Source organism: Alternaria dauci, chromosome 3 (genome assembly GCF_042100115.1).
Source record: "Alternaria dauci strain A2016 chromosome 3, whole genome shotgun sequence".
Lineage (NCBI taxonomy): Eukaryota > Fungi > Ascomycota > Dothideomycetes > Pleosporales > Pleosporaceae > Alternaria > Alternaria dauci.
The window spans coordinates 1320861-1347692 of NC_091274.1; the positions used below are offsets into that span (position 1 = coordinate 1320861).

At 52.0% G+C, this 26832-nt stretch overlaps 8 protein-coding genes across 8 annotated transcripts; 5 read left to right on the forward strand and 3 right to left on the reverse strand.

Moving 5' to 3' along the window:
- Positions 1-486: 486 nt before the first annotated feature.
- On the reverse strand, positions 487-1670 carry ACET3X_004095 (uncharacterized protein; the record flags this gene model as incomplete). The annotated part of the gene is made up of 2 exons (XM_069450263.1): positions 487-1235; positions 1292-1670. 2 exons carry the CDS (start codon positions 1668-1670, stop codon positions 487-489), a joined length of 1128 nt encoding a protein of 375 aa, XP_069308073.1.
- A 574-nt stretch (positions 1671-2244) lies between these two features.
- ACET3X_004096 (uncharacterized protein) lies at positions 2245-2870 on the forward strand (the record flags this gene model as incomplete). Its single annotated transcript, XM_069450264.1, has 4 exons — positions 2245-2360; positions 2483-2591; positions 2645-2698; positions 2748-2870. 4 exons carry the CDS (start codon positions 2245-2247, stop codon positions 2868-2870), a joined length of 402 nt encoding a protein of 133 aa, XP_069308074.1.
- A 695-nt stretch (positions 2871-3565) lies between these two features.
- Positions 3566-5224, forward strand: ACET3X_004097 (uncharacterized protein; the record flags this gene model as incomplete). Its single annotated transcript, XM_069450265.1, has 6 exons — positions 3566-3568; positions 3621-4391; positions 4521-4858; positions 4917-4982; positions 5040-5093; positions 5158-5224. 6 exons carry the CDS (start codon positions 3566-3568, stop codon positions 5222-5224), a joined length of 1299 nt encoding a protein of 432 aa, XP_069308075.1.
- Positions 5225-7540: 2316 nt separating this feature from the next.
- ACET3X_004098 (uncharacterized protein) lies at positions 7541-9363 on the forward strand (the record flags this gene model as incomplete). The annotated part of the gene is made up of 5 exons (XM_069450266.1): positions 7541-7551; positions 7960-7973; positions 8049-8135; positions 8192-9035; positions 9087-9363. 5 exons carry the CDS (start codon positions 7541-7543, stop codon positions 9361-9363), a joined length of 1233 nt encoding a protein of 410 aa, XP_069308076.1.
- Positions 9364-10916: 1553 nt separating this feature from the next.
- Positions 10917-12390, forward strand: ACET3X_004099 (uncharacterized protein; the record flags this gene model as incomplete). The annotated part of the gene is made up of 5 exons (XM_069450267.1): positions 10917-11086; positions 11186-11811; positions 11860-11919; positions 11969-12049; positions 12107-12390. The coding sequence occupies 5 exons, from the start codon at positions 10917-10919 to the stop codon at positions 12388-12390; spliced, it is 1221 nt and encodes a 406-aa protein (XP_069308077.1).
- A 368-nt stretch (positions 12391-12758) lies between these two features.
- ACET3X_004100 (uncharacterized protein) lies at positions 12759-14833 on the reverse strand. The gene is made up of 3 exons (XM_069450268.1): positions 14452-14833; positions 13299-14392; positions 12759-13250 (listed from the first exon to the last, which is right to left on the reverse strand). Exons 1-3 carry the CDS (start codon positions 14621-14623, stop codon positions 13059-13061), a joined length of 1458 nt encoding a protein of 485 aa, XP_069308078.1. The 5' UTR covers positions 14624-14833; the 3' UTR covers positions 12759-13058.
- Positions 14834-19755: 4922 nt separating this feature from the next.
- On the reverse strand, positions 19756-20945 carry ACET3X_004101 (uncharacterized protein; the record flags this gene model as incomplete). The annotated part of the gene is made up of 4 exons (XM_069450269.1): positions 19756-20301; positions 20357-20659; positions 20714-20824; positions 20877-20945. The coding sequence occupies 4 exons, from the start codon at positions 20943-20945 to the stop codon at positions 19756-19758; spliced, it is 1029 nt and encodes a 342-aa protein (XP_069308079.1).
- A 3177-nt stretch (positions 20946-24122) lies between these two features.
- Positions 24123-26736, forward strand: ACET3X_004102 (uncharacterized protein; the record flags this gene model as incomplete). Its single annotated transcript, XM_069450270.1, has 4 exons — positions 24123-24303; positions 24356-25020; positions 25085-26219; positions 26288-26736. 4 exons carry the CDS (start codon positions 24123-24125, stop codon positions 26734-26736), a joined length of 2430 nt encoding a protein of 809 aa, XP_069308080.1.
- Positions 26737-26832: the final 96 nt, after the last annotated feature.

Genomic DNA, 26832 nt, shown 5'->3' on the forward strand with positions numbered 1-26832 from the left:
CACGGTTTGTGGCGTGAGCGTTTGTCAATTCAACATCTGTGGACTCGGCTTCGCTGATTTGCGTGTAGACACGTCAACCGACCGCTATTGGCGGTGATGAAGAAATTGAATGTGTGCGGTGCTGCGTTTGCGATGCTGACCGCCATATTGGCACGCTTTGTGCAAGGGGTCTGGCACGAATGTACATGTCAGGAGGCTTCTCATGGGTAGTAGTATATTTAGACAGTCGTATGAATGGTTACCTCGATCAAGTGTTGAATGAGCTTGTACTTACGAGAAGCTATAGGAAATCAACAATATTGCCCTATAAACGCCAGAGCCTTGATGCTGACAATGCCCGAAGATGCTGTCGTGTATGTACAGACGTATAAAAAAGTAGAACAGGAGTGCTCACTAGGATATCTCCGCTCTTGACCCACGACTAAACGCCAGGTAATATGCCCATCGGTTCGTGTGGAGTGGAAGGCGAGACCCAGCTGTCCGCCATCACTCCACTTCATGTTCTATCTTCTTGCCCTCGTTCTTCAGCTTCTGGTGTACGGCCTTGAGCGACTCGAATGTTAACATGGTCGTGACCGCCGCAGGTACAGCGCGGACCATGTTAGTGCCCATTCCGTTATAAAAGGCTCTCCAACCCTCTTCTTGGAGGATTACGGTGCATGTTCGCAAGATGCCGCGATAGCGCGGTAAGTTGATCATACCGTCCGACGAAGCTGTGCCCGGTGGGCGGGTGTGAAATCGGTCGTGTTGCCCTCCTCGGAAGGATACATGGTTGTCTGAATGCGAGGGCAGCGACCGTTGCTGTGTCTGCAGTCGAGTGCGTAAGACCTCGTGTGGGTACGTCGCAGAGGTTGCAGTCATTTTGCTCAAGACTGTTGCCAGTGCAATAGCAAACCAGTGCACGTCTTCTGTCTTGGCGTCTGTCTGGCCCATCTCCAGACCGGTAAACTTCATCTTGAGAAACTCATAGAGCGGGAACTGAATAGCGACGTGAGTGAGGCCAAGTAGTGCGGGTGTAAGGCCTGAGTAGAAGGACATGATGCCTTCCTTGAGGTACATTTTTCGAAAAGCGTCAAAGGTGCTTGTGTAGTGCCACGGCGGCCGGTGTTCGGGCGAGGCGCGGGCACTGACTTGGGACATGAGCCTCGTCTTGACGACCCATATTGGATTCGTGACCAGGGTCGAACAACCGCCTGCGAACAAAGAGGCGATGGTCCTGGCCAGCCATTTGTTTTCTGTAGATTGAATGTCGTCAGCAACAGACGCTTGGATGCCCGGGTGCACTACTAACCCATCTGAGGATAGAGGACGTTTTTTGTAGATTCATAGGTGCTCATGTAGACGGCCCAGGTTGGAATGTATCCGAGCAGCATGGGGCCGAGTCCTCGGTACAGACCGCGCATGCCATCCTCGATCCATATTACTCGCGCGGTGCCGGTCAGGCCTTTGTAGACTGCGCGCGTTGGCCCAGTATACGTCCTGGGGCGAAAAGAGCCCTGCGCTTGCAGGCGGGTCTTGATGACATCGAGCGGGCACGTTACAATGCCCGAGGCAACTCCCGCAGAAGCCCCGCACAGTGCATTGACGGAGCTGTCGGGCAGTTTGGAGACGCGGACGGCGAGAGCGGCAATGGGCGAGCTCCACGTAGTGTGCGTGTTGGAGGATGACATATCTCGCGGTTGGACTGTCGCGGCGGACGGCGCATACCGAGTGGGAACGTTAGTCGGGGACGGCGGCTCGGAATCAGTTGTGGACATTAGGGATACTGCAGTCGTCGACTTGTTAGGGCCATTCACGCCGCGTGGGGAGACGGAGGGTGCATGCATACAGGCCGTCGTCCCCTCTGCGGTGCCTCAGTGTTGCGGAAACCCCGCAGCACTTGAGTAACACGATGACTAGCGATTGTTCGGCTCCATTGACAGGCGGACGGAGCGTGAGGGAGTCGCAGAGGAGGTCGTCGTCGGCCAGCCTGTTGCGCGGTATGTGTGCGCGACGGAGGCTGAGAGGTGGCGTTGTGGTGGTGCAGAGCTGGGTTCGTGGATCAGACGTCAGAGCTAGCGTGGAGCACGAGTGAAGTTGCTGCCGTGGGTGGAGACACGGCGCTGATTAAGGCGAACGCTGCCCGCCGGCCTATTGGCGTTCGCTTCTTTCGCATTACGACCTCACCACCTCGGACCGTCAAAACTGCAATTGACGACAGCACCGCCTGCGACACCTCGCACCCGCCGCCAAACACCCGCCACCATGTCTGCCCCGTCTCTCGCCCCCTACATCATGAAGCGCCCGTGGCTGCAGAAGTGGATGAAGCCCCTCTCCAACTGGTACTGCAACGCCGCCGGCTACAGGCAGCTCGGCCTGAGGTACGGAGCCCTCGCCCCTCCCACCCCCTCGATACGGACACCGTGTACAGAGAAGGATGCAAGGATGCTATGGAGAGAACAGCGGGGTGCGCACACATGGGCTGACGGGATCCGTGATGCAGGGCCGATGACTTGCTCCCCGAGGAGAACGACGTCGTTCAGACCGCCCTGAAGCGTCTCCGACCACAGGAAGCCTACGACCGTGTCTTCCGTCTGCGCCGAGCTTTCCAGGTACTGCCCAACAAGACATGCGGGACACGGCAGACATGGCTAATCTATGACAGCTCTCCATGTCCCACCAGCTTCTGCCCAAGGAGGAGTGGACCAAGCCCGAGGATGTACGAGCACCGCCAGTACTATCAACTCCAGACGCTGACAATGCAAAAGGACACACCATATCTTTCCGAGCTCATTACCGACATCGAGGCGGAGATGCACGAGCGCGAGGACCTCGAGGCAATGGTCATCCAGAAGAGGCAGAAGAACGCCGCCGCCAGCAGTGGACACTAGATTGTACATATCGAGTCTGGGATGACTAGTCTGAAGCTTGGTGGATCGAGTCCAAGGGCTGCGCGATAGAGTGTACCATACCAACTGTTTTCTTGTACAGCACTCACCTCCATCAGAGTATGCTTGTTCGCTTTCTCTCCATGCGCTTCTGTGCGCTTCTTCAAGTATGCGCACGCTTGCAGGTTGGATAGTCTTACAATGTGCTAACAATGACTTCCTGAACGGTGACGACATGACCCTACAGCATGCACTTGGCAAGCATTGTCCAAGCGCAACAAGGTCGACACATGCGGTGCTTCTTCGTCTCCCTGTTGTAGCACGAGAAACGACTGCTTCAGCCTATACACGTTAGAGCTGCATGTGTTCATGTGTCCCTTTCCTATATCATGCAACCTCCTCACACACACACACACACACACAATTGTCATAGATGGAATGCGCACAACATATAGTGCACAATATACGAAGCGCGTTCACTACATGGGTAGTTTTCGGAAGCGGACAGGGTGTCGATCGCTTTAAACGCGAATGCCGAGTGTCAGGGTTACGGATATGTCAACGCCACGTTATCATGTGCTCAGGCGTCAGCTCAAGAACAAGCTCCGCGCGCATCGCGTCAAGCTCTCAGCCCACGCAACTAACAACGCTTTATCTGATCCACAAAGACTGTACCAAGAACGAGAGTATCAAAGCAGATGGTACGGCATCGCAACCTCGTTCTTATCTTATATCCTAACCAAGTGACGTCAGACCACCCTATTCACGAGAACGGCCAACATCCTGTACAAACCTAACAACATGTCTCTGAGACGCTCGGCTCGCATTGCAAGTATTATCACGCCAGTATCATCGGATGTCAAAGTCCAAAGTGGTGTTGCGAAATATGAGAAAGTCAGCAAAGCGAGTGTGCCTGCGAAGAAGCGCAAAACCACCAAGGCGCCTACGATAACACCACTTGATGCAGTCAAGAGCGAGAGTACTACCAACGGGGCAGACGCCTCGGAGCCAGCGAATGTAGCTCCATCCTTCGCAGCAACGCCCCTCCCCAGGAAGCGCAAAGCGGCATCGAAGCCAACATCGGAAGCAGAATCGCCACTAAAACCACCGTCATTGACACCAACACCTGCTGATGCCAGCGTCTACTTCTCTGCTTCCTCGTCCTCTCCCTCTAATTCCACTACCCGACCAGCCGCTCCCCACACCACAAATGCCAACTTGGCCACCCCAAACGGCTCCCATGTCGTGCAAGCCTACGCTTCATCTCCCACCAAACCTGCTGACCCTTCGCCTACCAAGAAGCGAAAAGCAAAGGAAATTGTTCCTCCGGACGTCGGTGCTATTCCCCCTGCAAGCACAGACATTGATAATCTGTTGAAAGACGCAGAGGAGTTTCTCATCAAAACAGATCCTAGATTGGAAAGAGTTGTAAAAGAGCACAAGTGTGAGGTTTTCAATCCAGAGAGTTTGAGAGAAGTAGTAAACCCGTTTGAGTCGCTGGGGAAGGGGATCATTGGACAGCAGGTAAGCGTGGTCTGGTATTGTTGCTTGTCAATAGGATAACTGGGGAGAAACTGGTAGAGCGAATCGCTGCCGACTATGATTGAGGTGAACAGTCTGGATGTACATGTATGACTGACAATCTACCTATAGGTATCAGGCAAAGCAGCTGCATCCATTCGTGCAAAGTTTACTGCTCTCTTTCCTGAGACACACCCTTCTTTTCCGGCCCCCGCCCAGGTTCTCACCAAGGACATTCCCACACTGCGTACAGCAGGTCTCTCCCAACGCAAAGCCGAATACATCTATGGAATGGCCGAGAAATTCTCTTCTGGCGAGCTCTCTGCTGAGATGCTGTTTAGTGCCAGCGATGAAGAACTCATCGAGAAGCTAGTAGCGGTGAGAGGACTGGGACGGTGGAGTGTAGAGATGTTTGCTTGTTTTGGGTTGAAGAGGATGGACGTTTTCTCCACTGGAGATCTTGGTGTACAGTAAGTCATTTCCCTGCTGTCGACAAGCCCTCGAACAACATGATTGACGCGTTTGCAGACGAGGCATGGCCGTATACGCAGGCCGCGATGTGACCAAGCTCAAGAACAAGGGCGGGAAGTGGAAGTATGCACTCTCTGTCGAGTTCCATACAACAGGCAGCCCACTAACTGCGCAATACAGATACATGACCGAGCAAGAGATGCTCGACATGGCTTCCAAGTTCAAGCCATACAGGTACGTTCATCCATACCAAAAGATCCTCTTTTGCACACAGGTCGACTCATTTCTTTGCCATTAGGTCGCTTTTCATGTGGTACATGTGGCGGATTGCCGACGTGGATCTTACCGTTTTGCAGAAGACTTGATCAACAGGAAGTGACCATGGCGTTGGGTCACACTGGTCCTTGCGGAAGGATATGCATGTACATCATGTGGTCTATGTGTGGTGGGGTGATGTACTGCTGGGTAGAGGTGGGGCGTGGGTCGCGGGCGGTACAGGCCGTTTCCCCGCTAGACACAGAAACAGAACACTGGATGCTAGGCCAGACATCCCATACAGTGACTGTGAATAATTGTGGTTTAGTCGATGCACGAAGGATCAGTTGCTCAAGTAGAACATGTTGACGGAGGTTTTTTCTTACTCGCAGGCGCATAGGACTTGTAGTGCAAGAATGCTCTAGTTGAACAACCATGACATGCCATTTTATTCTGGTACTTTTGGCTTCGAATATCCACAGCATGTTAGTTTCCAGAGCACACAATTCCAAATGCATGCTGCTGTTGTGCTCTTCTATTCACTTGGTTTCGTTCGTAAAGGCAATCCGTACTTTCCCACTGCCGAGCGGGACGACCTGTGTGCGACAGCAGCCATCGGTGGCAGTCTGAAATGATCTTAGTGTACCATGGTAGTGGTAAGATGACCGTATGGGCTAAATTGTCCCTCGAGGGTCTGCACCGTGTTGTTTTCTTGCCATTGAGAAGCACTTGCCTGACGCTGTGTACAAAGTCCGCATGTGTTGGTTTACAAATGACGAGGAAAGAGAACAATCAACGACAGAAAATGGGGCGGGGCGGGGGTTGGGGGTAAGTTGCGACTGTACGAAAAACATGTGAGACATGTTCTGACTTTTTATTCCCGCCTCTGCGGTGATATAGAACGCTGGACTGAAAAGCTAAAATAGCTTGTTCGGTAACTTTGGATCGGTAACGATTTGTAGGAGGTTCATACAGCATCCGCGTACTCCCCATAGTCTATGTGGTCTGGTTCACCACGCTATGAATGAGGCTCTGCGTGACACAACTCGGTTAGGCAGAAGGACAGTTGTTGACGGCTAGTATCTGCGGCCGAACTTGATCAATTCTCCAAACCACCCGGTTGTGGATCTACGACGCTGACATTCCCGATATTCTTCCGGTCGTCATCTGTGGAGGTACATGAAACGGACCCACCAGTCGGCCGGATAGTTTTGTACCAGTGACGCCGCGTGATGAGACGGGCAACAGAGCGATGCGGATAAGAGGTTGCAGCAAAGGTGCCCTCATTTTGCAACATGTAACCTGACAGGCGACGTCGACCACTGACAGTGAGATGATAGTAAGCTAGGTTGGTATTCAGAGTTGCTTGATACGCCTGGGTAGTTGCAAGCATTAAAAGAATCGCAATGTTGACGGACGAGCCTCAGAAGCAATGTGCACTTGTGGGAAAACCCGGGCACTGAAACAGTAGCAAATGCCGACGTCATGTTAGCGACACACGAAGCTGAGTGCGTGCCGCATGGGTGGAGAACAGAAGCCTGAGGCTGGAAATGAGAGGCTAATCAATGCGCGTCAAGCAAATGGCTTGGCCGGATGGATCAATGGTGAGGCTGGTCGATAAGCGAGCCGGTTCATCGCAGGAGCATGCGGAGAGCTGCAGCAGCGAAATGAGCCAACAATGCAGGTGTGCTGTGCGATATGGACAGAAAGGAGAGACGGGAAGACGAGGCTCAAAGCAGGCGACCAGGTCGACTGGGCAAGCTCGAGAGGTAAATATAACAGTTACTTTTATTGTTCGGCGTTGGGGTGGGAGCGCAAGAGATTGCAACGGCAGCGCCTTGCCCTAAGCGGATCGGATGTAACCGCATTGAAACCATTGGGTAGGAGCTCGTGCCAGGGCGGGCAGGGGTGGGGGGACATGGCCAGAGGCCGCGCAATTCACGGTTGCTTGTTGTGTTTCGAGTCGGGCAGACGGTGGCAGAAGCAGAGTTTGGACGGGCGGGCATGGCTGATGGAGCGATAGTGCACTAAAAGGCCCGTTGACCATGGACAGAGACGTTGACGAGCAATGGAATGCTAGGGGGGGTAGTCTAGCGGATGGCCGTCTCCTAGGGTGACGGAGCGGCGATCCAAACGCCATAGGCTGTTTGCGTCTGCTCCAATGCACTGTGCATGGAGCTTATCAGGGCGGGCGGGCGGCGCGTTGAGAGCCTGAAATTGGGAGCAGCGCGCTCGGCATGTGCAGCTAAGATTTACAAGCAGCGGGAGAGCGTGGTGAGAAGAAGTGGTAGCCCTCGCCTGTCAAACAGTCAAACCACACTGTGTGGCACTCGGCGCGCATTGGGACAGGCCCTGGCGCAGTCGTGGCGACACAGTATGCAGATAGCCACAAGCGCGGGCACGAACAAGGACGCTCGTCGACGGCCATGGGAGTGTGGTGGGCGGTTGGCAGGACAGCAGCTTTCACTGAGCGAGCCTGTTTGCTTGCCTGTTTGCTTGCTTGCTTGCCCGCCTGCTTGCTTGCTTGATCGATGATGGTGGACACGCTCTGGCCGCCTATGATCTCCACCCGGCCCTACTAGCGTAATTAGCGCCTGCCCGGCCTGGCACCACCGCGCTCCCCTTTTCTCGCGCCGCGCCCCATTTGAATGCCTTTCTGTCCCTTCTCCCTCCGTCTTCACCCACATTCGCTCGCTGCAGACGAACGCGCCTTCTCCATTGCGCCCCTGGGACTACTCCGTTTAATACTGCCTGCTTTACTTGTTAATTCTTCCTCTCGCTCCAGCATCTTTCCACCACGACCAAACAGCCCGCCGAGCCCACGCAACTGAAACGGAGCGAGCAGTCTTAATATCCCAGGTCCGTGTTGCCCAGTCCACTATTTTGCCAATCGCCTCTGTCGACGACGCGTCCGCTGACTTTTCTTGCTCCCAGTTACCACCAACCCACGCCGACTACACAAGATGCCTTCTGTGCTCAAGATCGCCCTCCCCGCCCTGGCTGCTGCCAGCGGTGCCTACGGTATGCTCCATCAGACTCAATTGACTGCCCACATCCCTTGCTAACGAGACAACCAGCTGCCTGCAGTGTTTCTGCCACCACCACCATCCAGAATGCCGGTGACGCCAGCGCCATTGCCACGTGCTCAACCTTCACTGGTAACATCGCCATCGCGACTGGCACCACCGACGACATCTCCTTCAGCGGCGTCAAGAAGATCGACGGCAACCTCGTTGCCACTGAAAACTCTGAGATGAGGCAGATCAGCGCCAGCGACCTCGAGGAGCTCGACGGCGAGATGCAGCTCGACGGCCTCACCCGCCTCAACGCTGTCAACTTCCCCAAGCTCAAGAGCATCGACTCCATCAAGTGGAACGCCCTGCCCAACCTCCAGGAGATTGGCTTCACCGCCGAGGTCACCAGGGCCAACAAGGTCGACATCCAGAACACCGCTCTTCGCTCGCTCAAGGGCATCAACATCGAGGAGGTCGACACTGTCTTCATCGCCAACAACGGTTACATTGATGAGATTTCCATGCAGCTTGGCAACGTCTCGACATCGCTGACTCTTGCCGACAACAACGAGGCCGTCAAGGTCGATCTGCCCAACCTCATCTGGGCTAGCAACCTGACCTTCCGGTTCTGTGGTTCAGTCTCTGTTCCTTCTCTCGAGCGCTTGAACGGCTCTCTCGGTCTCTACAACAACGGTTTCGAGTCGTTCGCTGCTCCCAACCTTACTTCCGTCGGCGAGGCTGTTGCTCTTGTCGCCAACGAGAACCTGTCCAACGTCTCCTTTCCCATGCTCGGAAAGATCTCTGGCAACCTCCAGGTCGCCAACAACTCCAAGCTCATCGAGGTAGATGGCTTCCCCGCTCTTAAGAGCATCGGCGGAGCTTTCGACATGAGCGGCAACTTCACAGAGTAAGTCTTGTCTGAATCGAATGTGCTGTGCGATTCACTGACCCTTGATAGCGTCACTACACCCGAGCTCAACAGCGTTTCGGGTGCCTTCAACCTCCAGTCCACCGACAACGTGACTGAGACCTGCGCTGCCTACAAGCCCCTCAAGGACAAGAAGCTCATCGAGGGTGGCTACAAGTGCGAGGGCAAGCTCATCGACCCCGCTGGTGAGGGCCACAAGGGCACCAAGCAGGATGATGCTGGCGACTCCACTGGCGCTGCCTCGACTCTTAGCGCCGCCACTGGTGCTCTTGGTCTTGCCGCCATGGCCGCCGTTCTCCTTTTCTAAAAAGCTCATGACGCTGGCGTTCCTTAATTGCATAGACTACCCTTACTATCTGACTTTCTTTGATAGCGTATAGCATCAAGCGAGCAAGCGCTGACGTTGGAGTTCAGCATCTGAGGACTGAAGGGCTTCCGGGGACGGTTTCATGGTTCAGCATGTAACAATTGTATGTATCACTTGGCTACGAGGGTCGAGCAGACTGTTAATCCGCAGTACACTTAAGTCTGCTCCGCGACATGGTGTGTAAAATTGCAGAAGGAGTCGCTTTGTTTGGGATAGTGGGATGCAGTCTTTCTTCAAACTTGGTCCTATCTTCATGTGATGTGTGTTTCTAAGTTTTGTGCCTTACTGTTTGCTGATTGTTTGTATACATGTGTGTACCAGAAGAGACCGACTCAACAAGCACCATGATAAAAAACTCCCCCACGATACCTTGACGCGTTTTAGTGCCACTCGTTAGTTGTGAGAGAACTGTAGTCCATTGACTCCATTCGCCGTCATCGCAGTCTAATCATCAGTGTTTGAAAGAGAACATTCTAGACCGTTTGATATTGCACAGGCACCTCGCATCGGTTTCACCTTTGTTGAGGTCTCAGCGAGCTCGCAGGACGGCCCTGCTCCGGTGATCAAAGCCACATACTCGAAAAGGACGTTCCTACAACTGTTCAGTTCGAGTTTCGTCATGGCGCACACGTGCATTTGAGGCGTCCTGGGGCGTATCATTTGCGTCGTAAGACGGGGAGCGGGCTCTAACGTGCGGGCCGCACAAACTAAGTTGGTAGAACAGATGACAGTGGGTAAACAATTGGGCCTCTTCTGTACACATCACGGACTGCCTAGCGACAGTCACCATGTAGCCATGTCATGCACGGGCGGTATGTACAACGCAGCCTCGCCCTTGATAGCCGCGGCGCGGGACATGTTTGGTTGACAGCTGTTTTCACGTGCGTCTTGCAGGATGCAGGTGCTGTCGTGCATTCAACGCAAAGACAAACTGCCCAAGTATACCACGCGACGATGGTAGTCTCCCTATGGACGCATTACTGCTGCTTCACCAAGTCGTTCGGCGAAATACGAAAGCTTCACAGAAAACTATATTTCCGAAGCGTCGTCATCAGCGGCACTATCGCGATTGATCTGCACCTAGCGTCATTTGCATGCTCGTCGCGCTCAACGGTAATCTGTACTGAGCGAATTGCTCCTGTAATGCAATTGCGCCTGTCCTTTACCCCCATCGCCGCTATCCTGCTCTGTACCATTGCGTAGCCAGTCAGGGCACTGCTTTGACTAGTCATTGCTGTCTGTCGCTTCCGCTCTTGCTAGCCCGACTTCGCTGCGACGTCACCCGCAACATTTAGTCCTCATCCTAAACGTCGCGCGCCCGGGCGCTCCCAACCGCCAAACTGGAGAGGCCACAGTCGCAATCGCCGCCGCTTCATTCACAGAGGGAGACGAGTAACACGGACAGCGTCCGAGCGCGCAGCTCATCGATACGCATATCCCAGGCTAGAGGGGAAGAGGTGGAAAAGGAATACGCAAGACCGTTCCAACTCAACATGCTTGCGGGGAAAGGATACTCGTGGAAGGCCGCCAGAGCACGGCTGCCACCATCGCGGCAGGTCATGCATACAGTACGGAACCCAAGGTTTCTGGTGTCCGTCGGTCTGGTTGCGGCAATTTTGCTGCTATGGCGGTCAATGGGGTCCGCAGCACAAGAGGTGCAGAGGTATGTCACACGACCCGTATCGGCACGAGTCCAGTAGAGCAATAGAGGCCTCGCCGTGATTCTTATTGGATCGATGCTAACCCTTCCTACCCATACTAGATTCTACTGCTTCGGCCCCTCAAAACCTCCAATGCACATGACAGCGAACGAGAACGAAGACTGGCATGCGCACCTAAACACACCTGTGATATTCAACCACCATAAGCCAGTACAGGTCAATGCCACCGATATCGAGCATGTAGACCTAAACAAGATCACATCGACCGTCGACGCAGTGAAGAACAAGGAGCGTGTGCTGATCCTCACTCCGCTCCGCGATGCCTCCTACTACCTTGCGAAACACTTCGACCTCCTCACCTCGCTCACCTATCCCCACGAGCTAATCGATTTGGCCTTTTTGGTCGGCGACTCAACCGATGATACTATGGCAGCCTTGGCAAAGGAGCTGGAGAGAGTACAAAACAACCCCGAGGTTGCTTTCAGATCAACAATGATTATTGAAAAAGACTTTGGCGTCACGCTCTCGCAAAGTGTCGAGGACAGACACAGTTTTGAAGCCCAAGGCCCGCGGAGAAAGGCACTGGGCAGAGCCAGGAACTACCTGCTGTACACTGCTTTGAAACCAGAGCACAGCTGGGTCTACTGGAGGGACGTGGACATTGTCGACAGTCCGTCCAAGATTATCGAGGACTTTGTGGCACATGACCGAGATGTCCTTGTCCCTAGTATGTGTTGCAATATCATCTTGGGGCGCTAGTACTGACAACAAACAGACATCTGGTTCCACCGGTACAAGGAGGAGAACGGCAAAATGGTTGATATCGAAGGGCGCTGTAAGTTTTTCCACAAACCAGCACTACGGTCTTCACTAACAAGATTCAGTCGATTACAATTCTTGGCAAGAATCTCCCGAAGGTCTCAAACTCGCTTCTACTCTCAACAAGGACGTAGTTCTTGCAGAAGGTGCTACCCTCCTCGTCTTCCTCCTCACCATTCTTGTTCGCTAATCCGACTTTATAGGCTACAAACAATACCCCACGAACCGCAAGTACATGGCCAAGATGGGCGACTGGCGCGCAGACAAGGACGAAGAAATACCCCTCGACGGCATCGGTGGCGTTAACATTATTGTAAAAGCAGACGTCCACCGTTCTGGCATAAACTTTCCTAGCTACGCATTTGAAAACCAGGCCGAGACAGAGGGATTTGCAAAGATGGCCAAGAGAGCCGGCTATGGCGTTTATGGGCTACCGAATTATGTCGTATGGCATATTGATACCGATGAAAAACCCGGCAATGCTTAGTTTGGAGACGAGAGCGAGGTGAGACAAGTAAAGAGGGGGAGTATATACCTTGGAGTCGGGCGCACCTTCGTATGAGAAGCAGGGTTTAGTTGCGGGCGAATCTTGGAGTCTCCATTAGATGAGTGAATATGTAATACTTTGTACGAGTACGAGTATGTAGAGCGCGGCACAGCTGCTCTTAGACGATACGATAACGATCTCCTGTTTGCAACCACACACCTGTTTGCAACCACACAAGCATGTACCCCTTGATAATTCCGTATGAACAAGCGAGTGTGTAGGTCGCGTCAAGTACAAGACACATTTCGTACGATGGAATCATAACGCACGCGCAATGCTACATGGACTCTTTATCGTATGGTGATCAAGTTCAGGCGTATCTTAGTTCAGGCTTCTTGTACAGCAGCCGAGGGGAAAGTAAGTGCCGGTACTTCTTCTTGAAATGGAGTGTAGATCACCCTCCTCGAACTGTGAATTCGTACACTTCTTCCCCCTCAAGCACATGCGAGTCATTACAGAGATGCCGCTTCTCCCAACTTCTTGTCCCTTGCCGCATTCCATGTGTCCAAGAACATCAATTATAAAGTTGATAACTCTGACAGTCTTTCATAGGCTCATATCCAAGGCACGCACACTCAACCAGCCGACAACGTTAGAAAGAGTGGACCCTAGTGGTCGTAGATGCCAGAATGGAACTTGCGCTCGTCGTAGAATTTGGCAGTGATCTTCCGGCCTCTGAATTCCCACCCTTCATCGAAGCGGTTGACGGCGTTGAGGGCACTGAGCACTGACTGGAAGTGAATATAGACTACGCCGTCCTGGTTGCTCTCGTCTAATTGGACATGTTCGACGGGACCAAACTGTTTCTGTTAGTAAGGGAACCTTGGGGACCATACAGTAAGACTTACCTTGTTGCTGAACGCTTCACCCATGTCCTGTCGGATACCACCGTCGTTGCGTGCAGCGTTGGCATCCCAGTCAACACCGTCCACACAGCCCCAAGTGACGACAACAGCGGACTCGGCACCAAACTTGCCAGGCTCGTCTTTCTGAGTGCGCATGCCACCACTGACGTCCCAGACCTGTTGTGACTTGACCTTGCCGTTTTCGTCGTCGAGAGTGCTTGCACCATGTGGGGCCTTGCGCTTTTTCACTTCCAGATGGGTAACAACACCATCGTTGTTCTTTCCTAGACCTTGACCCTTCTTATAACCCATCTTGGCCATCATGGCTTCCGCCTTGCTAATTTTAGCGCGCTTGGCAGGACGTTCTTCGTGGGCTGGCTCGTTGTCCGCATCTTCCATTTGAGTGTCGGGGCGTTCGAACCGGACTGGAGGTGCGGATATAGTTGCGTTTGCATAGCGTATCGGCGGTGCAGAGATAGTCGCACCTTGATAGCTCGATGGAGGCGGGGGCGGTACGACATGAGGCTGTTGTTGTGACAGGCGCATGCGACGGGCATAGGCGTCTTCTCCTGGCAGATCAGACGAGGGAACTGCGGAGCTATCTTCGTATGATGCGGGTGGGGCGAATGACGGTTTTGTAAACGTAGCAGGCGTTGAGCTCGAAGAGGAGGCCGAAGGGGAACCGTTGGTCTCCTCACTGCCATCGCGAGACTTGTACTGCACGGCCGCTCCCCGCAAGAAGGCAGTGAAGCCTTCCTTCTTGCGTCGGTAGCCGCCACTGGCCTTGTATGCTCGAAGGTTGGAGTAGCGCTCGGCTTTGTGGGGAGCCTGAGGGTTCCACTGTCCGAACATCTTGTTGAACTTCTTCTGCTCTTTCTTCCTCTGCTTCTCCTCGTAATTGCGGATCCTCTTCTCTTCCATAATGGATAGGTCGTCCTCTACGGTGCTGCGATAATAGTCGATGCCATGCTGCTGGGTGTTGGCCGGACCAGGACCCGAAGAAGAGAGCGGGGCAGCTACAGACATGGTGGCCTTTTTGATGGTTGGGCCAGCCTTCTTGGCCTGGGGACGCTTGATGTTGTGTGGGTTATGGAAAGCTAGACAATCACATGAGTGATGCTTCAGGGCAATGGTACGGAGCAGTTCAGATAGATACCAGGTGCTTTCTTCTGTTGCTCGGCCTTGGCCTGTTCCTCTGTATATTTGACAGGCGCAGCGGAGATGGTGGCCGCAGCATACGGATTCGGAAGGCCTTTCTGGGCGTACGGGTTGGGAAGACCATAAGGGTTGGGCAGGCCTTGCGCCTTCTGCGGCTGCTGAGATGCCATGCCGATATCGATGTGCGCGCAGGCGCGACTTGGAGTAACGCGAATGTGGTTGCCCGCGTCCCCGGGTCGAGGGCGGCGGAGGGGCCTAGAGTTCAAAAAATGGGTGGATTAGTAACTATTGTTTGGATGCACAGTACACAGAATAGAGGGGGTGATTGAGGTTCGTGGTTGAGGTGGTGAGGTTGATGTGAGGGTGGTGGAGCGAGTGGCAGGCGCAATGTCAAAGGCCGCCAAGTACCCCAGCCCGCTTTGTCGGCGTTGGTTCGTTCCCCACGCTAAGGCGTTAGCCTCATTACGTGTGCATACATGCAGGAACGCCTGTTGCTATCCTGTCATACCAAGCATCCTTATCCTTGATAAGTCATTTTCATATCTCCCCGATACATCTGAGCAGGCTCCGGTGGTCGCGTCAGCCAGTAGATTTTCCTTGCGCGTCATAGAAGCATCGAGGTACCCATCGCTCTGACCCCCCAGCTTTATGCGTGTCCACCTAATCGCAACCGCCAGATCCCCTTTCTAGTAATCATCATGTCTCCAACCACTTTAGAACACGCCTTCTCCAAGGACTCGACATCGACCGCTGTCATTGTCCCCGGCAGCCCTGCCCTGACTATCACGTACAAGAAGCTCGCCACCGATGTCAAGGCCTTCCAACAACAACTGGCAAAGGTCGGTGTTTCTGCCGAGGCAGCCGTGTCCATCGCACTGCCCAACACGTATGAGTTCATCGTGTCCTTCATCGCCGCATCATGGCAGAGAGCTATCGCAGCGCCCCTGAACCCAGCATACAAGCAATCCGAGTTTGAGTTCTACATCGACGACCTGAGCTCAGCAATTGCTTTGGTACCAAAGGGTGCATTTGCGCAAGACGCGGCAGCTGTCCGTGCAGCAAGGAAATACAACGCGGCCATCGCAGAATGCTACTACAATGGCAGTGAGGTTGTCCTGGATGTAAAGGAGGCTGGAAAGCTTGCGGGTAAAACCGCGCCCGTCCAGTCTGCGCAGCCAGACGATGTCGCTCTCGTGCTGCACACGAGCGGTACCACTGGACGACCCAAGGCGGTACCCCTGACGCATCGCAATTTATTGCGCACCATGAAGAACATCCAAGGAACTTACGAGTTGACAACCAACGATCGTACCATGCTGGTTATGCCTCTATTTCACGTCCACGGTTTGCTTGCTGGGTTCCTGGCTCCCTTGGCCTCGGGAGGCTCAGTTATCGTGCCGCCCAAGTTCTCCGCCTCCGAGTTTTGGAAAGACTTTAATGAGCACAAGGCGAACTGGTATACCGCCGTTCCTACCATCCACCAGATTCTGCTGAAGAGTCCCCTTCCGAGCCCAATGCCCAAGATCCGCTTCATCCGATCTTGCTCCAGTCCTCTTTCGCCCAAAACGTTCCACGAACTGGAGAAGGCCTTCGGCGCCCCGGTATTGGAGGCATACGCTATGACAGAGGCTGCGCATCAAATGACTAGTAACCCTCTTCCTCCCAACAAACGTAAGCCTGGCAGTGTGGGACTTGGCCAGGGTGTCGAGGTTAAGATCCTCGACGATGCTGGCAACGAGGTACCACAAGGAAGAGAAGCAGAGATCTGCATCCGGGGCGAGAACGTCACCAAGGGATATCTTAACAACCCAGCTGCCAATGCCTCATCTTTCACCAAAGACGGTTTCTTCCGTACCGGAGATCAGGGCAAGCAGGATGCTGAAGGATATGTCATCATCACTGGTCGCATCAAGGAGCTGATCAATAAGGGTGGTGAGAAAATTAGCCCCATTGAGCTCGACAACGTGATTGCACAGAATCCCGCAGTATCTGAAGCCGTGAGCTTCGCCATCGAAGACGAGATGTATGGCCAAGATGTTGGTCTTGCGGTCGTGGTCAAAGAGGGCCATGCGCTGACTGCGGGAGAGCTGAAGACATGGCTGACAGACCGCGTTGCTAAATTCAAGCTGCCGAAAAAGGTATGTCGAAGTCCAGTCCAATCTAGCCATTTGAAACATCACCTAACAAACTGCAGATTTTCTTCACCGATATCATGTACGTCAACAACAACATTGCTGATGAAACATGCACTGACTACGCACTTACAGGCCCAAGACTGCAACAGGAAAGATCCAACGACGCCTTGTTGCCGAAGCGATGCTCAAGCAAGAACAGCCCAAGGCCAAACTGTAGACACTTCACCAGAACAATTTCAAACGGTCATATACATACACTATTATCATTTCGGGACGATCCACAGTATTTCGGCCTAGATGTAACATACCTGTACGACAGCCCGTTGTGTGGACAGATAGCACAGATCAACGTACAGCATCTTCTCCATGTCCTTCGCCCCTCCGCAAAATCACGTGAATCTTCCAAACTTACTAGAACCATCATCCGCTGTGCGAACGCGGTTCGTGTGTACCGTTCTTAATAACACAGCATGTTCGCGAGGCTGAACTGGGACTGGACTGCGCCTCTCTCACCACTGCGGATCTTATCCATAACCCTTCATACTCAGCAATGTGAGATCCTTCGCTACATAAATCCTATTCTGACTCTACATAGCAATGTCGCGGCTGGTGGTGCTCAACAGCGTAGGCGCGATGTGTTGTGCGGCGTCTGTCAGCGCGGATGACTAGGTTGAGTTCATTGCGCCTTTCCGCCCAAAATGCTATGCCTTTTCACTTTTGTTTGCTTTCTCGTTTGCAGAATACTTTTCGACGACTCAACCGCTTCCAAGCAGACTGCAATGCCCCTATCTTGATTCGTTCTTTTCCCCATGTTTACTTTTCAACCGCCCGTCATTCGCCCTGTAACTTTTTGTCTGGCAACTCCAGAGACAACTGTTCTCCTCCTGGACCACAGGACGTCCACTAGATCTCCTTTCCATCCCTTCGAGAAGCCCCGCATATTAGGCTCGATTCGGCAGTTTGCTGGCATCATCCCTGCCTGGCATGTCTCAGGTTTTACATCTAGGGACTGACACTATGCGACCCACTCAGTAATCAAAGGGTACACAAAACTCGACAGCCAGCCATGTTCCTTTGATCAGCACGTCGACGATTTGCTCTCCAACAGTCACTACCGATGCTCCAAAAAAACAGCAGATCTAATACCTCCTAATATGCCTTCCGCCGATACAGCTTCCAGCGCCCCATCAACACCATACTCGTCTCAATCGTCGTTGGATTATCAGCATAGCACATCGCCATCCTCCACCTCGTCACCACCGAGACCTCAAAGGTCGAGCCTAAAGCCCAGTCTCAAGTCTTCCGAATCGGTGACCATAGTCTCTAGTAGGAGATCGTCACCGTCGGCGGTACGGTTCGCAGAACCAAATGCTTTGCCAAAGTCACAGACCTGGCCAAGATCAAGACCAAAGACTATCCAGCTTCCGAAACCTTTGGTCAACAAGATACCGAATCCTCTCACGAAGGCTCAGTATCATCATATACCATCGTTTGCAAGTCCGACCGCGACCTTGATGGAACAGATCGATAACTATCAAGCGTGGGGAGCACCAATATCGCCAAATACCAAACGCCCAGTCTCTCTTCCCGCACGTCCAAATGGATCGCTCAAAGTTGTTAGGAAACGAGTAAGCAGCCTCAAAGCCAGATCGACTTCTTATCAAGAGCCCGATTCAAGATGGGACGGAATTCCATTACCAGCTCATTTCACACCGCCAACCATGGGCTTGAGATCGCGAGTGGCTTCCTACCAGTCTATGAAGTCTACCGACCTGAGTATCTCCACTCAGTTCACTACAGCAGTCTTGGAGCCTTCGGTGTCCTCGCCGCCAGGTCAATACAACCCTCTAGACCACTACATACCTTGCCTGTATCCATCATGCACCTTGCACTATACGCCTGCTCGTGCAGGATCGAACTACTACCTCCCTCAGAGCCCGTACAACATGTCGCGTCTTCACGGCTACTGCCCACGCCATGCTAGCCAAGATTTGAATCAGGCTAATATGTCGTGCAAACACGAGTACGAGAAGTTACGCCAGAGTGCCGGACGGAAGACTCTGGGCGTCATAGCTGCAGAGTTTGAAATACTGAAAGAGGGCTTCAGACGTGAACGCCGACACAAAGATGCTGCGCTGGTACAAAAGCAAAAGCAAAAAGTGCTGGGCGTCCGCCCTATGTCTCTCAGCCAGAAAAATCGCGACACAAAAGAAAAACCTGGAGCACAAGAAGACGTCTGGGATTGGCGCTATACACTCCGTCCCTGCACATCTTCACATTGCAAAGCCTACTATACACCTTATTCGAACCATTACACCTATTACCGCACACCAATCTCTGGCTTTCTTCCACAAGAGACTCTTTGCTCTGCTTGCGCGAAGACAGAGCTCGAGGGATTTGTCGAAAAGATCAAAGAGAAATGGGGGAGCAGATGTGGATGGGATCACAAGGAGTGGCATGACTGGTACTCCAATGCTTGTAATGATCGCACTATGGAGCAAGAGTATTGGATCAAGGCACAAGAGAAATGTGTTAGAGAGAGGGGACCTCCAAAATGGGTCGGCAGGTTGAAGGATAGTGTGCTGGCGGAGGAGAACGATTTCATCGAACTAAAGAAAGAGAGGAAGAGTTTGATGAGGAAGTGGTTCGGGAGCATGTCTACGTAACGTAATATCTTGTCAGTAGGGTATGATGATAGCCGGGTTTAAGCTTGGATCGAGACATAATGCACAAGCATGTCAATTGGCATTTTGTTTTCCCAGAACCGATACAAGACCGTTACCACAGGCATGCACTAAATGGGTTTTCTGCCTTTTGAGGCTTGTAGAGAGATTGAAGAAGTAAGAGAATTCGAGTGACAAATTCACAACGCATCGAGTAGGCCTTGACCGACCTGACGAGTAGGTGTCATTTCCAGACTTTTCCAATCGCTAGGTCATGGTCTTCAGCCCAATAATATTCATTACGTTCCAGCGCAAAGATCAGAGAATGATTTTGGTACGCAGACAGCATAAAGAATCGGTGAAAAGCGGAGTGACTGTGATTTGAAACTGCAAAGCCGCTGCGGGTATCTCGATGCTACGAAAAGGTCTTTAGGCGAAAGTGCGATACTTTACTGATAGTAAAACTCGAAGACATACAAACTCAACGCGTAGTCTCTTGCAGATCTAAGCCGGAAGCGGATCCGTATCGCAGTATTCAACCCGATTCTGACCCACGAATCGCATAAAAGGATATCGAGACACTTTTCTAGGCCATTCAACGTGATGCCTCATATGGTACGGAATATTCCAGTATGTCTCTTCGATCCAGCCCAGCACCGCAGTTGGGGCATGAACACCCTGGAAGTCGACTCGCTCAAGGTAGAGAATCGGTGTAAGGATGGCTTGAATTGCGATAAAATGGGCCAGGAGAATTTGTGCAACACTGTTGCTGGGATTTATGAAGGCTTGAAACTCCTCGTGGGTCCATTGGGATGGCGTGTTGTAGAGCATGACGAAGGTAGTGTATGTCTCGACCGGACTGTCGTATGCATGACTGACTGTGCATACTAGTATCTCCCAATATGATCGCTCCCATTCGGACATTCTTAGAGCCTTGATGAGGTTGAGAGATGACGCGGCCATGTCAAGATCTTCGTGGTTGACGCAAGTCAGTGGCGACGTCCCGACGCGCATTTGCATTGTTCGGAGGTGGCAATCTTCACGAAATGCCTGAAAACGATTAGTTTGAGCCTCGAGCTTAGTTATTTAAGACGAGTGTACTTACACTGAAGATTGAGTCGTGTCTCAACAACGTCTCGTCGCCTCCGATCAGATTGCACCCACGGACCATCGTGAGGAATTCTGCCATACCATCCTGTAAGTGACTTGATTGGAAAGCAAGTGCTATGGCTGCTGCCATTCTTGCATCTCGTTCGCAACTGGTTGTTGGAGGTGCTGAGAGCGCTTCGTTGAGAGACTTCATGGCGAGAATTCTATGCTGTATGGCCTGTTCGGCTACACCAGAATGCGTAATGGCATCTAAGTGCGATGCGGCTAGCCCCAGGATTGAGTGCATGAGATACTCATACTGAAACACTCAGCACTCCAGTTGGCGTTTGGAGGTGTGGAGGAAGGTACATACCCTGTGCGCGAAGCCAGGAATCGTCGTAGTCCAGATCTTGTCGGCTCCGACAGGAAGATGCGGGTAGGCCGTGATGAGGAAATGATGGAACAAACGCATATCTGCCATAGACTTTGACTATTAGATGTTGTGATATTGAACCCAGGCCCAAGAATACACTTACGAAAACACCTAGCGTTGATGGCGGCTTGCCTACTTCTTGAGGCTGTGGCAATGTAAGAGGCCGTTGCATTGCTTGGATAATGTTTGCTGGATACTCGCACTGCAATCCCACTTTGATACAATGGCTGCATTCAGGGTGTCTTTCGTTGCATTTGATCCTCCTGTGCTAGGGTCAGAACGTATACACACACTTGCGCTTGATTCTCTCCAAAAGCACCTCTTCTTGCAGTTAAAACAACCACGGCGTGACTTGGTATGTCCCTTCCTTGGAATCGGTCTGCGAGATAGTGGCTGTGCACTCTCATTCCCGTTATCCGACAACGTTGGCGAGTCACCTGAAGAGCTTTCGACCATAACACCGCGATCTTGTGGCGACGACATCAATGGTAGAGATACCAGAGGCACAAGAACCTTGGAAGGGTTCAGCATGTGCAATCCGCAGATATGCTCCCCTGTAGCGGTATATACTCTGCTGTACTATGCAATGGCACGTAGACATGGGCTACGAGATTCGGGGGCTTAGACCGTGAGCGTGAAGCAACGCCGCGGATGTGAGTGGTTCATGTTAGTCAGGGGACGCCAGGTGTACGGCTGAGCCCTAGCTGGCTTGCAGCACTATACTGTAAACAAGCAGCCCCGACTAATGGGATTACGATCTCGCTTATGAGCCCGATGACCAAGGCCTCCAAAAGAGTCTAGCACGCTGGAGCTCCAGATGTCTCCGGTTACCAGCCCGCTCACCGGTATGCAACCATACCGTTAGATGGCTTCAGGGCTGTGTGACCCCAATGCGTAATTCTGCTAAGCGTCTGTGACATAAAACCACTGCGGACATGCTTGCGAGCGAACATCATACATCGAGAGACATCTTCACTTAGATGGCCTCAAGGGCGTTCCGGTCTCGACGAAATGGCGTCGGAATCCCACCTTAGAAAGCGATGGCATGGAACACTTGGTTTTTACTGTTGCCTGGAAATGTTTGACTGACTATTTTTGCGCTACGAGATGGGGACAAGCATCATAAGAAGAATATGTGATGATAGGTTGGCTTCGTGCTGGCGATGCCCAAAAGACCGGTTATTGGAAGGGTTTCGGAAACGTACATGGCGTCGCCTTGACTCACCAAGCAAACGTGTGCCAGGATACCTGTTAACAATAGTCGGAGCTGCATGCAACTATCTTTGAAGAGGTGGTGTAACGCAGTGGCCACGGTAGTCGAAGAGGCGGACTGCGAGGTCATGCGAAGGGTCTGCGAGAGACCAATAGAATAGTTTTGATCGACCGAGGCAGGCAGGTTTCGCGTAACCTTGTTGTCTGAAGCATGCGAGGCGCACCAGGCGCGAATGATGTTCAGGCAGCAGATATGCGACAGAAAACGCTGACTGGCCTTAACCTAATCGCATAGCGCAGAATAGAATGCCAAGGCGCTAGGTATCAAAGTGACCGTACCTTTGGCGGCCGTCTTCCCAGTTCCTCTCGAGTGCTCCTCTTCTTACATGGTCCCACTATACGAGATCGGTCCACGTCAGGAAGTGACGCGTTATTCACACCCACGGTGAAGCATGGCAGTTCTCGAGATCACGCAACTGCGTCTCAGGAAGGTGGCGGCAGACGATCCAGCGTTAATACAGAGTTTGGCATCCGTCCGAGAAAAACTGCACACGAATTCACAGTTCTACAACTGCATCGAGGACCCCGCTTTGATCTATATTCTAGGAATATGGCCAAGTTTGGATGCGCACCAAAAGTTTCTGGATTCTCCAGCCCGAGACGAGGTTCTTGGCCCCCAAGAAGACATGCTCCAATTCGGTTGGACTATGCACGTGGAATTAGACGGTATGCACGTACTTCCTCTAGAGGCACCGATACTGTCGATGGAAAGACTTAGTCTCAAGAAAGATTGCATCGAATCTCCGGAGAAGGCCGTCGCCAAATATACGCAACAGTTTCAAGGAATTAATTCGTTCAAAGCGGCCAGCGGCTGGCGATGTGATGTTGCACAAGAAACACACGAGGCACTCGTGTTCGTTGGATATGAGAATGCACAAATCCACCGCACCTTGGCAGCAAACGTAGCTGATCAAGACGATGCTGCCATGTTGGACGAAATGTTCGAGATTGTGCAAATCATGCGTGGTCGAAATTTGGAACGGAAAGATATTGGGATTTGACACTTGGAGCTGGATGGCTTTCTGCTCTAGTTCCGCTATCGTTCACCTCTGAATAAGGGTGGTAGGGCCTCCCGATACTGCCAAGGGGCAAAGTAACTTAAATATCGTATCCGGTTGAAAAAGCACATGCATGTCTGTTGTTTCTTCAAGCTGAAGGACTCGGCTAGCCGGGTACACGACCCGGTCAAGACTAGGCTGTGGATTGTTGGGCTCCGAACCATGCATTGAAGATTATGCTCCACACAATAAACCACTCCTTTGAGATCCAGCCATAGAACCTATAGTTGGCAAATCTGAAATGTACTGAATGTAAGAAGTTGAGATAGAGTTGTCTTGTTTTGAATATTTAGGATCTACTCCTTTTAGCCTTCCTCCCTTCCTTTGTCATGAGGGTTGATAGTATGGTTGCTTGTCACAAATAACAAAATCGCGTATGCGGGCGCATACTCACCGGCATATTCGTACAGCTGTCAATGGCATCCATTTTAGGGCAATGGTCTTGGGTTCGATATACGATCAATGGGATCCTTGTGCGCTTTTCTTTTCGCGGCACAAGACCCATGGATGCTGTGGTTGCGTCACAACTTGCACATCATTATGAGAAACCGGTTGTAGGGCAGGCATCACAGGGCGTCTTCTTGGCCAAAGACAAGGCGAGATGGCTGTGCAAGGCTGAACATAAGCTCAGAGTCTCAACTCTATGCTCTACTGCCGGCGCTCTGAAGTCACCGACATCATCAGCAGACGCTACAATGTAGATGAGTGAGGTTACAGTACCAGACAGCCGGTTTCTCTACCCCGCAATACACCCCACTCAGACAGTGAGGAGCCATCAACGTCCTGATGCAAACAACCTCATTATGATGATACTTGTAGACACTTAAGAATTTCAGTTCCAGCACATGTCGTAGCCTTCGTTTGCTTTGCACCCGCTCCATTCGATTTACAAACCACAAGGGCGACCACGCGCACCGTCGGAGTGTTCACGGGGCCTCGCTTTTGGATTCGCCTAGCAAGATACACGCTCTCTCGATCCAGCACAAGTATACGGGCGGACGCGAGCACGAAGGTTCAACATGAAGACCTTGATTCCTTATATCCAGACATTCACATATCTTGTAACGCCGTCAAGCACAGAGGCACAGGCGAAGCACTATCAAGGCTTGGACTCCCTACGATGGATCGATCCATTGATTGGCAGTAGGGATGGCGGAAATGTTTTCGCAGGTGCAACGCTACCTTATGGTATGGCAAAAGGTTAGTAGCAGAGGGTATCAATACCAACAGCCAATGCTAAAATAAAACAAAGCCGTGGCAGATGTGGATGGCGAGAATACTGGAGGGTTCTCCACAGACAATAGCAACATCACTGGCTTCTCGGCTTTGCATGATTCTGGAACTGGAGGGAATCCAAGCTTGGGCAACTTCCCTATCTTCCCTCAGATCTGCTCAGGGAATGACATCAACACATGCGAGTTTTCAATCGCAGCACGCGCAACTCGTTACCGGAATGAATCAATCGAAGCACGCCCAGGCTACTTTGGGCTGACACTGGAAAACGGGATACGCGCTGATATGACCGTCTCTGAACACGCTGCGCTCTTTCGCTTCAGTTTTCCAGCACCATCTATTCAAACCCAAAGTAATGATCCACTTGTAATGCTTGACCTGACAGATCTTTGGGCGAGTCGCCAGAATGCTTCCATCACCATAGAGGCGGATGGAGGCCAACAGGTGGGCAGAATAAAAGGCAATGCCACTTTTCTGCCTAGCTTTGGAGCAGGTTCCTATATGGCCTATTTTTGCCTGGATATTTCTGGGGGATCTATCAAAGACTCTGGAGTATGGGTTAACGATAGGGCGGGTGAACAACCAAAGGAGTTGCATGTTACCCGTGGGTTCAATAATTTCTACGTTCAAGCTGGTGGCTTCATACGCTTCAATGGCCCGCTTTCTGGATCATTACTTGCGCGGGTAAAGTCTCCTTTGTACGAACTGCGTTCGAGATATACACTGACGTCATACGTCAATATTTCAGATGGGGTTGAGCTTCATCAGCACTGACCAGGCTTGCCAAAGTGCTGAGAGCGAGATTCCAACGCCTGATACAGACTTTGACACACTCGTCACATCGGCTGAAAAACAATGGCGGGAGAAACTTGGACCAATAGCTATCGAGATTGGCGATGTGGAAAACAACATACAGACCAGTTTCTGGAGTGCTGTCTACCGTACTATGATTTCACCTCAGAACTATACTGGCGAGAATCCACACTGGCAAAGCAACGAGCCATACTTTGATAGTTTCTACTGTCTCTGGGATATGTGGCGTGTGCAGTTACCTTTTCTCAGCGTCCTAGACCCATCGCTCATGTCTAGTTTGGTACAAAGTCTTCTTGACACATACAAGTACCGTGGCTGGTTACCAGACTGTATGATGAGCACCTGCAAGGGTTGGACACAGGGCGGTTCAAACGCCGACAACGTTCTAGCCGACGCCTATATTAAGAACATTACCGGTATAGACTGGGAACTCGCCTACGAAGCCATCGTCAATGACGCGGAGAATGAGCCCTTGGAGTGGAGTAAAGAGGGCCGCGGTGGCCTAGCAAGTTGGAAGACCTTGAACTACATCCCAGTTTCTGACTTTGACCCTCATGGCTTCGGCACAAACTCTAGAAGTATCTCTCGATCCTTGGAATATGCTTACAACGACTATAACCTCGCCACCCTAGCAAAGGGTCTTGGTAAGAATACGACAGCGAAATACTTGTCTCGCGCGACAAACTGGCGAAATCTCTTCAAAGCTGATCAAACCTCGTCCATCAACGGGGTCGATACGGGATTCACGGGCTTTTTCCAACCGAAGAACCTAAACGGAACGTGGGGCTACCAAGACCCTACTGCCTGTAGTCCTTTGACCGACTTCTGCTCGCTGACAACCAACCCTTCTGAGACATTTGAGAGCAGTGTGTGGGAGTACATGTTTTTCGTACCACACGATGTTAGAGGAGTTATCGAGTTACTCGGTGGTGACGAGACATTCCAGCGCAGACTGGACTACTTCCACACGAGTGGTCTGGCAGATATCGGAAATGAGCCAGTCTTTCTCACCGTATACCTGTCACACTTTGCAGGCAGACCGGCGCTTAGTGCCGAGAGAGCACATTATTGTAAGTCTTTGCTAGATGAAGGGACAGGGTTAGGTGAGACGGTCTGTAGCTGCTAATCCGAAACGCAGACATCCCATCACGATTCAATGCCACACCCGGCGGACTTCCAGGCAACGACGATTCCGGTAGCATGGCATCCTTCACAATCTTTAGCATGCTTGGTCTCTTTCCAAATCCAGGCCAAAATGTCTACTTCATCATTCCACCCTTCTTCCCTTCCATATCCGTTACCAATAAGCTTACAAACGCCACGGCTACTATCCATAACATCAATTTCGACAAAGAGTACAAGAATATTTACATTCAGAGTGCCAAGTTGAATGGCGTGGTGTATACGAAGAACTGGATTGGATATGAGTTCTTCACGCAGGGTTGGACATTGGAGCTCGTGCTGGGGAGCACGGAGAGTGATTGGGGTACGAAGAGAGAGGATAGACCACCGAGTATGTCGGATGGGCAGGAGGCAGTGGATGATGGGCTGAGGATAAGGCAGGACGGGTTGGATGGACGAGCATGATGCGCTATGAGCAAATGGCGGCGCAAAGACTCTATCCCCTCGAACATTCGCAGTTTTCATTAGTGCGGCTAGGACAATCCCATGGATTGTCTAAGT